The 16759-nt window shown below is 45.6% G+C and overlaps 1 protein-coding gene across 1 annotated transcript in view; it reads right to left on the reverse strand.

Annotated features, from left to right (window-relative positions):
* LOC148522834 (kelch domain-containing protein 10-like) overlaps positions 1–16759 on the reverse strand; it is a 65708-nt gene that overhangs the window by 38070 nt on the left and 10879 nt on the right. The window contains exon 3 of the mRNA XM_088473648.1: positions 598–838. Coding sequence (XP_088329774.1) covers positions 598–760 — 163 coding nt within the window. The 5' untranslated portion in view covers positions 761–838. The remainder of the gene's footprint in view (positions 1–597; positions 839–16759) is intronic.

Genomic DNA, 16759 nt, shown 5'->3' on the forward strand with positions numbered 1-16759 from the left:
TACCTACAGTAGGTTGTATCTGTCATTTGCCCGGAGGCCCCAATTACTAACAGAAGAACTATGGCTAGCTTCTACAGTTCTGGATATTCCAGTTTACAGTGTCAATCAGGAAGCAGCAGCTTATGAAGCACAATATGCTCTCTTTGTGGGAAATGCTTGGCCCGTTTCAATCTGGTCAAGTCCACCATAAAAGAGTAACAACGTGTACCCCCCAGACACTACAATCATATACCAGCTAAGTGCAGTATGGACCCAGAACTAGACAGATGACTTTTTCTCTGCAAGAAGACTGGTTTCTAAAACAAAAAGTGCCTGAAAAAATGAAATATGTATATAGTGGTTCAATTACATTAATTTAAATTTCCCTCACATCACACATTGAGTGGGCATCACCTCAGCAAAGGACATCTACCTCAGCAATTGTGCTAAATAATCAGAGGAATATAAAAAGAATTAGATCATTCATTCAAAGCTATATGAGGTTACGTAAAGCGTGTTCCAAGGCACTATGCACGCTGAATGCAGCATGAAGGAAACTGAGAGTGGACAAACTTTTAAACAAAGAATAGTAAAATATAATAGAAGTAAAAATCTCACCTAGGTTGTATCTCCAAAAATCCCCCAGCAGATAATCCTGTCGACCACCGTGGATGTACACAAAACCGTTACATAAAACTCCGGCATGTTTAAAGCGGTCACATGGGAACCTCTCCCTCCGCGACATGGGCTCCCAAGCACAGTCTGCACTTCCATTGTTCATACTGGTCAATCTCTTTGTTCCCTTGTGTGTGTGCCCACCAGCACTGACCCCTATTGTCACATGATGGTACAGACATCTCTGCAAGAGAAAATAAAAGGAAGTAGCCATTAGAAAACAAAGTACAACTTATAAACCTCCTAAATATACATTCTTTCCCCCTAAACCCTGACTAAATGACCATTGATTATGTTAATGTGTGTCATAAATACAGTTCTGGTCAACATTATTGGTACCCTTAAATGTTAACAACAACCTGTACAATTATTTCTGAATATTTTAATAGCATGTTCACAGTTATGAACCCAAAAGAAAATTCCTTTTTCATTTTTCATGTAGTAATGTCAGATGAAAATATACATTACTTCCGTCCGGCTCCTGCAGTGGGTAATGGGATAGACGTCATGACGTCTGTCCCATAATGCTGAGCGCGCCAGCCCGGGAGGACTGGCGGGCGGCGGCTGGAGCGGCGTCACGGACCGGAGCAGCAGCTGCGTGGATTCAGGCAAGTATATTTTTATATATATATTTTTTAACCTATCTGCACTACTGGGGGCACAACGGGGGAGGGGGGTGGCTACTACTGGGGGGACCTCTAATGGGGGTGGGGGCACAACAGGGGAGGGGGGTGGCTACTACTGGGGGGACCTCTACTGGGGGTGGGGGCACAACTGGGGAGGAGTGGCTACTACTGGGGGCACCATTATTGGGAGGACCTCTACTGGGGGGGGGCACTACTGGGGGCACTTAATCGGGAGGGGGAACCTCTACTGGGGACTACTACTTGGGGGGGGGGGGGAACTATCACTGGGGGCATTATAAAAGGGGCCTACTACTAGAGGCACTGCACTCGGGGGACCACTACTGGGGGCAATAATAGGAAGGGCCACTACAGGGTGCACTGGATAGGGGGGATCACTACTGGGTGCCTGCATAAGGGGGCCACTACTGGGAAAACTGCATGGGGGGGGACGACTACTGCTGGGGGCACTATATGAAGGGCACTGCATGGGGGGGGGGACTACGTGTCACATGACACTATGTGTCATGTTGACACACCCCATTTTTAAGTGACCACGCCCATTTTTTTGCGCACATGGGGGGGGCTCCCTTTTCAAATTTGCCCTGGGCTCCAAATACCCTAGTTACGCCACTGGGAATAAGACTAACATAACAAAATGTGGAAAAAGTGAAGCGTTGTGAATACTTTCCAGATGCACTGTAGTTTCTCATACTCTTCCATTGCAATTTGTTGAAGCTCTTGAAAATTTGTAGGAGTTCTTTTTAAATTGAATTGAGAGCAGGACTCATTGCGGAACAGTTTAAAGCCGTTAATTTTTTTTTTTCAACCATTCTTGCCTGCTCTTGGATGTGTGCTTTGGGTCATCATTATCATGCTATAGGACCCATGATCTTCAACCCAAGTCTAGGTTTCTTACACTAGGGAACATATTTTGCTCCAATCATCCGATTTCATGATTCCTTCAATATGGTGAAGGCCTCCAGTACCAGAGGCAACAAAGCAGTCCAACAACATTATGGATCCTCCACCATGTTTAATCGTAGGTATAGGGTGTTCTTCTCTTTAAAAGTTTATGATGCCTATAAACAAATCGCTGGTCTGCATTTCCAAAAAAAGTACTATTTTGGTATTATCTGTCTACAGACTGTTCCTAGGATTGTGGTTTGTCTAGGTATGTTTTGGCACAGATCAGTCGTTCACTTTATGTCTTTTATTCAGCAGTGGGGTCCTGCTTGGCCTTTCTTCATAAAGCCCTTCTTGGCTTAAGGTGTGGGTTAAAACAATCACGTAGAAAAAAGGGGGGTTTAACCCCCTATTGGTCCTCAGTACACTGAATTATACTTGCAACAATATATCAAGACTATATGGAAATAGAAATTCAGAGATATTAGTTGCATGCATTTGCAAATACATGGGAAGCTGCTAGGCCACATCAGGTCTTCTCCATCACTAGAAAAACCCACTCTAATAGGAACACGTCCAGATTGAGCATAAAGGGATGGAATGTAGGGTCTCACACAGATTTGGAGAAACTAATTGGCGATTCCCAAAAATCCCATGGTTTTCTTCCTCTTCCAAAATAGGGGACAATTGTGGCATGGGGATGTTCTAAAGCTGCCCCCGCAAAACTCTGTGCCAAAACATGTGTGAACAAAGGACCAAGGGGCTGCACAACACAACAGCTTGGCAGAGAACCCATGCTGCACTACCCAAGAAACTTCAATGCATCTGGGTCAAATGAGCTAAAATGTGAGCCAAAACTGTCCGCCCAGCTCCAGGATACGTCTGCTGTATGGTAGACCTGATCTATCCGCCTACTGTCTGTTAATATGCTGAGCAACCGCTTTTCTGCGTATCACAGATAACAAGCAAAGTGTCCATCTTCTGGTTGTCCTATCCAGGTAAATCTGCAGTGCTCTTCCACATCCAGAAGAGCAAGATGACGCTGCTCAGAAGAATAACCCAAACCACTAAAGGATGGAATGAAAATCATTTGATGGAAACTGGACACCCTGTCTGGATGGCCTCACTTCGCCAGCATGTACAAAGGGTTCACTATCCTGGAATGAACCAAGTTAGGTTACTGTGCCACTTGTGTTGTATAGGTATTCCCTTTTCATTAATAACAACCTATTATGGTCTCCTCCTACTGCACTGTTATAGGTTTAGTCAGAAGTTCATATAAAATGATTGGGGGGGGGGGCATAGCCTGGACAAGCATGGGGTAAGACGCGTGCTACAGTGTTCTCCAGCTTATATATCCTGACCGGTATCCTGGGACCATCCTTGGTCTCACATGCCCTGGCCTGTCAAGACCTTCCCCTGCTGCAGTGTTTCTCAGGCAGTGTGTCTGGTGACCTTTTGACTCCTCCGGGATAGGTATCTTTTCTGAGCCGCAGCACTGCCATGCCCTGGACTCTGCCATCACCGCTATGCTTCAGGCAGTGTTCTGTGGGCTGACTGCTGGTCTATAGCTGCCCCTGGGATTCCTTCAATGGATAGTGGTGTCTGTATGCCATCTTGTCTGCACATCCTCAGCTGGGTGGGGGGGTGGAGGATCTACCAGTGTGTCTGCACTCCCGTTTCTATGTCTGGTGTATCTTATCGGCTTTCATCTCCTCCACCTCTGCTGCTGGAGGTGTTCTCGACTGTTCTGACTGACCCTGGACAATTTTTGAGGTGTGGTGCATATTAATTGTTTGGCTATAGTGGGGTCACTGCTAACTGCTTTTTGTTTGGACCGGCACTCCTGCTCCTTTATACAAGTAATAATCACTTTTTTCCTGGGTTATTTCTGCTGCCATTGCCTACTGCTACCAAGAGCAGAAAATCCTAAGCAGCTGGAAAGTTTAAAGAATGCAAGATCCGCCACTCTACAGGATCCTGGTTAATGTCCTGCCAGAATGATCGATAGAACAAAGTCGCCAGAGCCGTAACTACTATGTACAGGATTGCAGTCGCAGGCTGACATGCCCGTGAAAAGTCAGTGTTTAAGGATCCACCCCCGTTACAACCCACAAACGGTCCCTGTCAATTACTTTGCGAAAAAAATCTTCACTGCCAACGCCGTCGCAAGACCACCGTGGCATATGTGCAGTGCAGCTTCGATGCATGTACAGTGAAAAAAACATTGGTCATTTGCGAAAATATTGGGTTTGCGTCAATCTCTGGCCCTTAATCCCGTTTGACTGACACACATGGGGGCGGCCTCAGACCTCCTAGCAGTTTGGGATAGGTTTTTTGACAATAATTCCCTACTGATCTTGGATGCATTTAAGGCTTTTCTCTGGGGCACTTTGATTTCTAGAGTGGCTCAGAAATGTGTTTCAAAAGGAGTGTGAGGTGGATCTGGAACGAAGCCATGGAGCAAAAACAATTAGCAGATAGAGTTGAATGTCTTATTGTACATAGAGAGCGGACTGAGGGTCTGATTCAGGCCCGGACGCTATCCGTAGTGCGCTCGCTATTGCCGAAGGTTGCTAATCTGCGCATGCATCGCAGTGCACAAACTACACAGTGCGTTCGCAGATTCCTCGCTTGCACAGCAAAGCCAGCCCAGCAGAGTGAGTGACAGGGGAAGCCGTTTGTGGGTGGTAACAGGGGAAGTCCAGTACAAACGGGGGAGTGGAGGAGCGAACGTAGGCGTGCCTGAGTGTTTCAACGCCGTTTTAGAGGCGTGCATAATTAACAGGCAGCGTCACCAGCCATTTTTTTACTCGGATTTCCTCGCAATGCTTGCGGTAGAAAAAAGCTACCACAAGCACTGCGTTCACATCCGAAAGTGGTCGATGTACCAATGTTTTCACAAACTTCCAGGAGATGACGTGGGGCAGTGGGCGTCTCTGCATTCGCTAAGGGGAGTCTGCATACACAAAGCGAACGCTCGTACAGGTAAGATGGACGTGCTCATGCCTTGGCGAGCGATCACTCCTCACCGCGTCATTTTCGAATATTTGCATACTCATTGAGCGAGCGTAAGCTCATAGCGAGCGGGTCTGAATCAGGCCCTGATTTTCTTACTGACATATCTAAAGGCAGGCTCCTTTTTTCTGCCCATGATCACTACATACAGGTTAATGGAACTAGTAGGTTTATGCCCCCTATGGCTCTGGACGGAGCTGCGCTACTGTGCAAGAGTTGCTTAGTACAGGTGCTGTTGCACATGCTATTACTCCTTCTATAGCTGGGGTGTTGTATGATTACTTTGTGGAAGTCTATGCTTCCCGAGTTTACTACTCTCAGACGGACCTAGATTGCTACTAGGATCAGATTTCCCTGCCCTCTTTGTCATCTGCCAGCCAAGCTTCTTGGACATTAAACATCTCTCATGAGGAGGTGGTGGATGCCATTAAGGGCCTGATTCACTACCATACGCAACTGCCGATTGTTTTGCACTGTGCATGCGTACGCATCGCAGTGCGCATGCGCGAAACAAGCCACTGCGATCGGGCCTACGCAGACACTGCAGTAACTATGCAGACCCATCGCAGAGTGATTGACAGGAAGTGCTGTGTTTGTGAGTAACGCAGGGGTGGACTGCGAAATGCAGGCGTGCCAGTGCATTTGCACGCCATTGCAGAGACATGCATAAATTATCCACTGCAATGCCATACGCAGTCTGAGGTCTCATAGCGTGCGTGGTTGTTAGCAATTCTGAGTAAGGTCAGGGCTTGTGCAAGTGTGCGTGAGGCTGTAATGTGTACCGTAGTGAATCAGGCCCTAAGTCCTTTCCTGGTAATAAAGCTCTGGGAGTGGATGAACTCCCTACTAAATTATATAGAACACATTTCAGCTATTTTGTCCCCATACTCTTGGAGATGTTTAAGGTTGGCTCTTTACCTCCTTCTTGTCACAAGCAAAACAGATTGTGGATTGGGCACAGGGAAGTCCTAGCGAGCAGTTTCCTGGAATTTAAATGAAGCTGGTCGGAGAGGATATCTGTTCATGAATGTCTCTGCCTTACTGGAGGTAGCGGAGGACTGAGGCTAAGTAGAATAGAAAGGTAAACTCCTCCGGGGTAATCGGAGCACGGCTGGAGAAGCTGGACTGCAGGGAACTGTACCGGTGCTGGCGGAGGAGGCTCTGTAACGGAGCACAGGCAGCGATATCGGTCACCGGAACTGAGGTGGTCAGTCTAACTGGTAGCGGCACTATGAAGCAGCAGAAATCTTCAAATCGGACTGCAACTGGAGCACTGGAACTCAAACGGAGCACAGAGAACTAAGAACACAGACTAGACGTAGCACTGGCAACCCAGAAGCTCCCAGACAGCCCTTAAATACTGAAGACTGTAGCAGGATTGGCTGTCGAAGCTGACTGTGAATTATACAGATTGGATTGGCTCAGACTTGATATGTGACCAGATCCAAGATGGCGGCGCCCAGCACCCGGTGGTGATAGCACAGACCCTCAGCTGCCACAACTCCACCTGGCCAGAGATCCAGTGCTGCCTTCCTGGGACCTGCCCACACACCCTGCTAGCCGCCAGCAGTCTGCACCCCCGCCAGAGCCCCTGGACAGGTAAGTCCCGGACTCCTTGCAGCACTCCTGAGCAGTCCGTAACACTTCTATGGCAGAAGAATTGATAGATGTGCTTCCCAAGCATGGTAAGGATCCAGATTTTCCAGATTCATGCCGTCTAATCCGTTATCTACAGATGGCAGAAGTTTAGCCAAGACACTGGCCATTTGGTTGCATAAGGTGATCTTGGAGATCATTCATCCAACTGGCTTTTTGCAGGGCAATCAACTCTGATTGATATGACATCTTTATTTATATCTTCAGATACACCATGTGGACCATGAGGATGCTTTGATGAGAAATGCAATTTGGTAAAGTGGCCATGTCTTTGGGCTGTGATTTCTAAATTTAGGGTGGCTCCTGAATTCTCGAATGGATAAATCTTTTGTATTCCCGTCCTGTCAATGGCTTTGTTGCAGACATGGTCCCCACCTGGATTGCCATTTGTCCCTGTCTCTATTTGCCTTTGCAAGTTGGCCACTGGCCTGTGAAATACGTGCTTCTCCGGCTATCTCTGGACTTTTGGTCTTGGACTCTGAGGAGAAGACTGCACTCTTTGCAAATTATATGTTGCTATCTCTGCTACATACAGAACTTTCCTTTCGGCTCTTTTGTCTCTCTTTAGAATAAGTGTGTGGTGTTCCCTATCCTCCCCACCCCGTCTCTACTGACTGCATATGGCCTCCATTTATGCTGGTGTACACAATGTAAAGACCTAGGCATTAAAATTTTCCATGAGGTAGCTGCGCATGTGTCCCTAAAGGTTTAGCCTGAAATTGATTACCTTACAAAATAAGTCCCATGTCTGGCAAAAGCTCCCTCTTTCAGTTACGGGATGAGTGAACCTGGTGAAGATGATTATCCAACCTAAGTTGTTATACGTCCTACAGCACTCCCCAATTTATCTTCCGCTTACTCTATTCGCGAAGAAAGCTAGGTAAACTACCTCTTTTATCTGGGGATACAAGCACCCCTTGTCAGGACTGTGACTATTTCAGTACGTAAAGATAAACTACATTTGCCAAAGTTCCACTGTGGTCGTTGGAGGAGCTATACTGGTTGCTGGCGTTCTCCACATACAGGGGATAGAGAGTTAAAATGATCATCTGTCTCAAAAGGTGCTGTCAGGTTGTGGTATTTCTGATTGCTTATTATTTCAAACCTGATTCCATTTGGGTCACATGTTCTGAACTTCCTATGGATCACAGGCCTCTAGTATAAAGCCTGTTACTAACTGTGTCTCAGTGTCTGTGCAACGTTACTTTCAGGTCTTTCTTGGACTCCTGCCAGATCCCTGCTGTGCATGTTTTTTGCTGTGGACTTTGCTATATTCCTACCTGTGTTCCGGTTAAACTTCTGATACTGGTTCTCCTTTGCAAGCTTTGATATACGCCCTTCCCTCTAGAAAACATATTTCCTGCAGCGACCTGTCTCTAATGTTAGGTGAGGTAGTGGGGAGATTACAGTTACAACTCAAATGGGAGGTGGAATTAGCTCCTCTTTTGGATGAGGAATGGAAGCTTGTTCTTGGTTCTCCCCATACAGCTATGGCATATATTCCAGATCCAGCATAGAGTCTACTGGATGCTGGTACAGATCGCATGCAATGCTAATGTTCATATAGTTAAGTGGTTATTTACAACTGCATATGCATAATAAAATGAAGAAAACCCCTAAGGCGCTTGCATTACACAGAGTGTATGCACAAATATGCTGTTGTGAATGGGACAGAAATGGTGTGGTAAATTGATGGACAGTCCTGGGAGGTGGCTAGAACGCAGAAAAAGTCTGTTTCATGGGTGTTATAGGAGCGGGTGTCAGTGAAAGCGGCTGCATCCCCAAATGCATAGCCACAGAAGCCATAGTGAGATGGAGAAACTGGACCTGCCATAGGGCTGCTACAAGTGCCAATGTTGCACCGATGGTGGCATCTAAAGAATCACCTGCGGTATTATAGCGTGCAGAGACGCTGAAAGTGGGTGTCTTAGTCCTTGTACTTTCAGACACAGGCTACTACACCAGGGGAAGGATGATACTAGCACTTGCATATTATCGCAGCACCCTCCACCTCTGACTTAGGCCCTTAGCATCCACTATATCCTATTTTCGGAGCATCCGCTGCTGACTTTGGTCATCTCCTCTGATCTGGTCTGCTGATGACTAATTTTTGGTCCCTGGTCTTGGTGTGTGTGGCTGACTCCAGGATTGGAATGTATTTGTATACCCTGAGAACGTGTCTGTTTGGATTGGTATGTATTGATAGGAATTAGATGGCTCCTCAGGCTCACTCTCTTGCCTCTTGGATTGGCCTAGTTAATTTCTCTGTGTCACATGAGAGGTTTATGGACACCAAAAGAAAATGCCCTTCCAAATTATATAAAATATGGTCCCTTTGGCAGTCTACCAAGCATGGACTACTCTCCTGACGAATTGTAATCTCTTGTATCCTGTAGGTGTTCCCACAACTTCATTATGTATGATTATGCTGTTTTATTAGACGGTTATACCGTGTTTTCTCTAATCCTATTCTTGTTCACTGTTTTGCTGTTTGATGGCTGCTCGTGCCGAGCCTGTTCCTCTTATGTTCTCCTAAAATAAAATGTATGTGTGTAAACTGTATGCTTTGTAATTGTTATTTATTTTCATTAAAAAATAATTAAAACAGAAATCCAGATGGAATGCAATTCTGCGCCCACAGACCCTCTTCTTATTCAGGACAGATATACAACACATAAGGGAGCTATCTAGCTCGTCTCTTTAAACCAATGTATATGGAACACTCGCAGAGTTCAGGCTAGGCAAATTTACCAGGGTTGCGCCCTGCACGTTTTTACATGTAAAAATGCACCGTGCACCTTTCTTGGAGCACTGTGCAGGGTCCTATTACATGTACTCCTGCCGTAAGCAGAGAACCACAAGAAGTGAATGAGCACAGCACAGGTAACAATGTTGCAGTCTACTCTCCACCCCCCTGAAACTGTCTCACAATTTCTATGAGACTCTACCCTGACCAAAATGGCATCTTAGCACAAGGCTGCTAAAATAACGGGATGTAGTTACCATCCCGGCGGTCGGGATAGTGGAGCTCAGAATACTGGCGCCAGAATCCCGACAGAAGTCGGAATCCCAGCACCAGAATTCCGACAGTAAGTATTAGGAGTGGGGAAGGGTTAGGTTTAGGCACTAGGGGGAGGGTTAGGGTTAAGCTGTGGGAAAGGATGGTTAGAGGGGAGGGTTAGAGCAGTTACCTAATTGGGTCGAGATTCGGACTGTCGAGATGCCACTGCTGGTATTCTGACCGCCAGCATCCCGTACCGTACAATTCTTGGTTGTTATATAAAATGTGTGTGAGTGTAAATGTATAGATTAAACTTACTGTAGAATGTTGAGCGAATTTTAGTCCCTTGTTTGAGAGGTCAATGTGTTTTTATATCAATGGTTTTTTACTCAGATTGAAGACTCTTTATTTCCTCTGTGCATAGGTTTTCTAATGTCCTCTTTTTTTCTTTTGATGTTGTTGTCCTCCTTTTGTTCCCTGTTTCCTTATGGACTGTTCCTCTTTGTTCTTTTGTACATTTGTTCTGGTGGCTTGTCTGCCTTCCGCAGAAGATCTAAAAAATCCTCCTCCTCTTCAATTAGACTTCTCTTGTGTTGTTGCTTGTTAATATTCCAGGCTTCGGTGTCATAGTTCCAACTTTCTTCATTAATGTGCGCAAGAGATTTTCTTCCTTTGTTTTTGCCCTTTACGATCCCAGTTGAAATTATGTTATTATAAGCTTGTACATGTTCTCTTTAATTTATTGAAAATGTTCTTTTTTGTATGATTGGTACTTTCTTGGCTTCTTTAGTGTTATTGGTTTATCTTTTATTAGTAACTCTTTTGTCATATCTATTATGTACTGTTTTTTGTTGCCATAATTTCTGTTTGTATTGGAATGTGTTTCTAGTTTTGTTTACGTTGTTTGGTCTAATCTCTTTATTATGGTGTTTATTTTGTGTTCTCCAAGGTAGTCTCCTTTCATTCATAGTTTGTGAGGCTTTTTGTTCTTTCAAATCCCTGTGGAATTTGTCCTTTTCCGTTTAATGATGTTGTCCTCTAATTTCTCTATTTTATTGCTTGTCATGATAATTAGATTGTGTAATCATCCATTTTCTTCAACGGTTTAAAATTTTTTCAAAGGCATATACCGTTTAATTTTTATTTTACATTTTTTCTGTCCTCTCTTATTACTTGTATAAGACTTTTTGAACATGTATCTAAGATGTTGTTCCATTTTTTTTTAAAACCTAGTTGGATGGGTTCAAACGCGGGGTTCTTTAGAATTCGTAATCATCTTGGTATCAGGTAATTTTCCAAGTATTTTGTTAGGGTTGTTGTATCCCACCACTGTTTTGTTTCTTGTAATTCTTTTCCAATTTTAAAAATTGGCTGCAGAAACCTTCATCTTCTGCAGGTATATCTATTGGTGGTTGGTTCATAAAAAAATGTGTTCTAAGTTGTTATTCCCATGATTGCGTGTCATTAGTGTTGATTGCATGGTATTTAGCTGCTGTGTACCTATGAATTTCTTTATAGGTACGGTGATGTAGTCCACGCTTGGGTATGATATATAAGCTGCTCAATCCAATGGGTGACTATATAAAATTGTAATATACCTATGACTAGCGCTAAATGTGGAGTTACAAGCTGTGTTAAGGCACTGATATTGTCAACATATGTTAAAACCACATGACAAACATACACATCTAAAGCTACAAAATGTATATATAAAAACAGGCACAAGGTGCTTGTAAATCCAGCGGTTGTTACTATTCCATTTATGTTTCTAGCTTTAGGTTGTGGGTGAACTGGATGTGCTTTCTTGCTCCCAGGTAGTCCCTTGTTAATATGTCAATGGTAAAGGCAAATATAACTCTAGTTAACCCTGCTCTCCCCCTACCTTGTTTTCCTGCTTATTCACAGCACAGTCAGTGGTTCCACAGCTTACATGCTGCCGGGATTTGGAGTCGTGTGTCTGGCTGTCGGGCAGCCAATGAGGTCACTTTCAGTAGCACTAGTCTTCTCTCAGTTCCCCTGAAGTCTCCAAGAGTTACATACCAGCCTTAGGGCCTGATTCAGACCCGGTCGCAAGCGCTGTGCGCTCTCAACCGGGTCGATGGTAGGCCAGTGCGCATGACGGAGCCAGCTCCGTCGTGTGCATGCGCGAAACCCGAATAGCGACGGGTCTCGCGTGCTATCGATGTTGAGTGACAGCACGCCCCCTTTGGTGGGCGGGCCGGGGCCATGGGAACGCCTACCGTCTGGGGTCGGCCCCACTGACATCACAAGTGATGTCAGTGGGAGAGCTTTCGGCTCTGTTAGAGCCGAAAGCTCTCTGGGGCTTGCGGCAACGAGACCCTACCACAAGGGTCTTGTCGCAAGCCCGATGGTCGCGATGGTCTTGACCATCACGACCATCATCATGACCACTCGCTATAGCTGTGGGTGGTCACCTACAGCTATGCGAGCAGCCAGGAGGCTGTTCTGAAAAAAATAAAAAAATGCCCGGCCCTGATTCACAACGAGCGCTGTGTCAGAGCGTCCGGCTCTGAATCAGGCCCTGAGTACTTCAGGAGTAAGGTAACAACATCCTTGATGGAGTTATACTTTAAAAAAACTTTATTGTTTCCCGTTAAAAAAACAGGATGAAGAGGGTTTATTTACGAAGTGTCGGGTTGTAAAGACGGCTAGTAAAAGCACTGCCCTTTTAAATATCGGGCATAAACACGAACAGAAGTTTTACAACCCAGCACTTCGGAAATAAACCCCAAGATGTTTTATTTTTTGGTGTTTTCTTTAAGTGTGCCAGATTCAAAATGCAGAAGAGTTGAGGATAGAAGGGAGCAAATCTAGAATTTAAGTTGCCTTATAAGAGGTACCTGGGCCGGAGACCCCGACCACGTGGGGAAAATAGCCGCAGCAGCACTGGAGGGGTTGACCCCGTGCTGCTGCGCCATATTTAAATAGACTAATTGGTACTAGGCTCCGAGTGTTTTGAAAAATGAATAAAAATATTTGTAATGCGTTTTGATCTGCTGCCGCTCAGACCCGCTCCACCGGAATGTTTTAACCCCCGGTGATTAGAGATAATAAGCCGCTGAGTGCTCCACGCTGGGTACCAGGAGCCTAGCTCATGGAGCCCCAGCTCCACAGTGCGGCAATGCAGGGAGAGCCACTGCAGGTGGGACTGTCCCAGGGCTGCATGGCTCTGTGCCAACCGCTGGGAACCGGGAGCTTAGCTCCTGGCACCCAGCACTACAACAGGCAGCAGGGCTGACTGGGTTATCTGGCACACAGGGGGACCAGGCTAGCCGGATCCCTGAGTGGCGCTAGTTAACCCCTGGTGCGCTGCACCGGGAGGACTGTGCACTGACTGCTGGGGACTGGGAGATTAGCTTCCGGCACCCCAGCACTCTAAAGACAGTGTTACCGCACGCTGGGGACTGGGAACGCCGGCTCACAACACACTAGTGTGGAGGAGGGGGGCCAGGTGAGCCGCAGCCCAGCGCTGAGGGGGAACATTTTAACGCTGCAGCCAGAACAGAGTCCAGCAGCTGCAGTTATTTTGGATGTTAACCCCTGGTGTGATGCACCAGGGGAGAACCCCAGCAGTCCCAGACTGCAGGGCTGGGGGAGCCTAGCACTGAGTGCCGGGCACTGGGTGTACTGTAGAGTGCTGGGGGACTGGGAGAGCAGCTTCCAAAACCACCAGCACTAGAAGAGTTGAAGTCCCAGCATAGACACAGTTTAAAAGCACAAACACATATAGATAGTTGTAAGTAATCTAAAATGTATAAAATGTTGTAAAATGTGTGTGCAGCACTGAGCCAGGAAAGCAGGTCCTGAGCTGCAGTGCTGCAGTGTGTAACATAATGATGCTGGGCACAGGCAGAGTGCATATTTTCATATGCAATGTAAAAAGTTTTGAATGTATTTTAAATGTAAAATTTAAAAGTAAAATGCACTTACCTTTGGTCCTTGGAGGTCCAAAGGGATCCGGAGCTCTCTTTGGGCTGCTGGCCTTCATCCTCCCCCTGTGGTAGTGTGTATTGGAGTAACATAAAAGAAGGCCTGTGGGCCTGGTATGTGTGTATCTTTTTGGACATCAAGAAGGAATGAACTGCTGTAACATCCGTATGCCCAATGGGAAGAGTCTTTCTGAAGACTTTTTGAGCAATACACCAATTGCCTTTACAACGACTACATCTAAATCCTGCGATAACAGAATTGTGCCAAACGCTCTGTTCTCCGGCTGTTCTGGATTGAGCCCAGTGTCTCCAAGCTCAAGCCTTTTGCCAGCTACCGTGCAGAGCCTGGTCCAATGCGAAGGATATCACCCGACACCAATCAGGAGGTGTGGCTGCAGCTTGTCTACGCATACGCAGCAGAGGCGGTTCCAGGTGCCAATGGTAGGAGCCTGGGAGATGCGATTCCAGGTGCCAGTGTAGGAGCCTGGGAGAAATGGTTCCAGGTGCCAGTGTAGGAGCCGGGGTGTACGTAAGCTGTTCCAAGCGCCGATGGTAGGAGTTTGGTGGTAGCAGCGAAGTTACACACCCCCAGTGGAGTGGGAAGAGTCCGTAACAGGTGGTTACTGATGGTAAGAGGGAATCCCTTATACCCCAAGATCCAGTGTGGATAAAAACGAATCTGATCGGATGGCGAGTCGAGGTCATCCGGTCACAGTACCAATAACAAAAAGTGTGTGTCATATCCACACGATATGTTTAATGTTGTATTTATATTTCCTTTGTAAATGAGTGCAAAACATTTTTCTGTTGCTTCCTGCAGTGTCTTCACACATACATCCCTACCATCGCGATTTTGGAGGGATGTGCCGCCATCCTGTCCCATGAGATTTGTCCTGATTTGTGGGGAATTGGGAGGAATGCTTTTTAGTAGTGCCTCTACAGCAGTGATTTTCAACCTTTTCAACTGGAGGCACACTACACAAGATTTTAAAATTGCCAAGGCACACTACCCGGCTATACGGTGTGCGTGACCAATGAAAAAACAAACATTGGCTCCCACATAAAAATATACACACACACTGGCCTCTACAGGAATAAAAACACACTACATTGGCCTCCTCGGGAATAAAACACACTACAGTACAAGTGCGCTGAGCTGACCGCCACGGCACACTTGACACTAGTGTGCCATGGCACAGTGGTTGAAAAACACTGCTCTACAGCATGCAGCATAAAAACAAAAATTGCATTTTTTGGGGGTGGGTTGGTGTGTGACCACGAGTACCACCTCCATGCGGTCTTGTCCCATCTCATTTTGGAGATGTTGGTAGATAGGCACAGGCAATACTATTGATGAAAAGTATATGACATCTTCCTTTCACCATCACAACTATATTTCCAGTTCTGATGATCTCATGAAACTTTTACAATTTATATAGATGATTGAGAGGAAACTCTCCAATATGTAAAAAAAACTTGGATTTTACAGGTTTTTTTTTTTGTTTTTTTTTTGGAAAACTGCTGCCACATTAACAACTTTCTGTTTACAAAAAAAATGGCAATTGGACAGTAACATCTTTGGGGAAGTGACATCAATAAATTACTTTGTACATCCCCCTTGGTGTATATCCAGTCTGTATTATTTCACTCACAGTGTTTCTGCAAGTGGTATCCAATCTACAACATTCACTAAAGAGAGCGCGATCCCTTCTATAACATAAATTGTGTTTACATTTATGTTCAATTGGTCATTTATCACACTAGTTTAGATTGGGGTATCTAAACATAGGGATCTGCAGCACTCACATCAATTGCTTCTGGTACCTACAGCGAGCGCCGAGAAACGGATCTACGTGATCTCCCTCTACATACAGCCTACTTCCCCCCTCTTTGGCTGCTCCTCTTGGTATATGGGGCTTCTAGACATTAGATCAGATAGAGCCAATAGGGCAGAAATAGTATTCATAAAATTAGATAAAGACACCGATACACAGATTAACACCACAAAATTTTGTGATGATTTCCTTAAATTAGAGAAATTAATTAATAAAGAAACAAAAATATGGTGGACCAATAAAACCCTTAATTGGTATTGTGACACAGTTAGGTTAGGGGGTCCCTCTCCTGGGTAGAGGACTCCTTCCTTACACACACACACAGCAGCAGGGAAGCAGCACACCAGTCTGGATGCAAGTACAAGCTGGTCGGCGCCAGTCTTTATTGTACAATGTCAGAAACATAAAGAAAACATAAATATAAATCCTAGCCCTGTCGGGGCACTAACTTCACAGGTAGTTCCCTCACTACCAGAACCTGGCAGGGCCTAATACCCTCGCCAGCAACAAAGCACAGCACAACACTCACAGATAGGTTTTCCAAGTGTCTCTGAGCAAACTCCCTGTCTGCTCTCCCAGGTGAGACAATCAGCCCTCAACACACTAGGCCTATATTGGCAACCCTCAGGTGGGAACCCAATCAAGCCTGTTACCAGGCTGCGAGAACCAAAACCCGGAGTGGCCATGGGTGGAGCCCTCCCTCTCCTCTCACCCACAACCCCCAGGTCCCAAACCGGCTTTTCAAAAAAGCCGAAACTCAAGCCTGCTACACTGCAGACTTTCTCCTGGGGATTTTAAACACATAGGACAGGAATCTGGGATAAATGTCCGTGCCACAGACCACTTTACCAGTGATCCTATCACAGTATATAGACAACAACTTGATACCCAAAGGGCTACAAGTAAAAACGACACCTGCACACAAAACCGCTGATCCCACGTTTATACCAAAATGGGAAACAATACTAAAAGACTGCTCTAAAAAACTCATTGAATTAATTATAGAAACACAAAATAATGAACTACAAACATTAGAAAGAGAGATCAATACTATTTATGAAGAACTTGACAAGTACAAGGAAGATAAGGAATTCATACACTTGGAGAACTTAACCA

Source organism: Taudactylus pleione, unplaced genomic scaffold (assembly GCF_031769625.1).
Source record: "Taudactylus pleione unplaced genomic scaffold, aTauple2 ptg000138l, whole genome shotgun sequence".
Classification (NCBI taxonomy): Eukaryota; Metazoa; Chordata; class Amphibia; order Anura; family Myobatrachidae; genus Taudactylus; species Taudactylus pleione.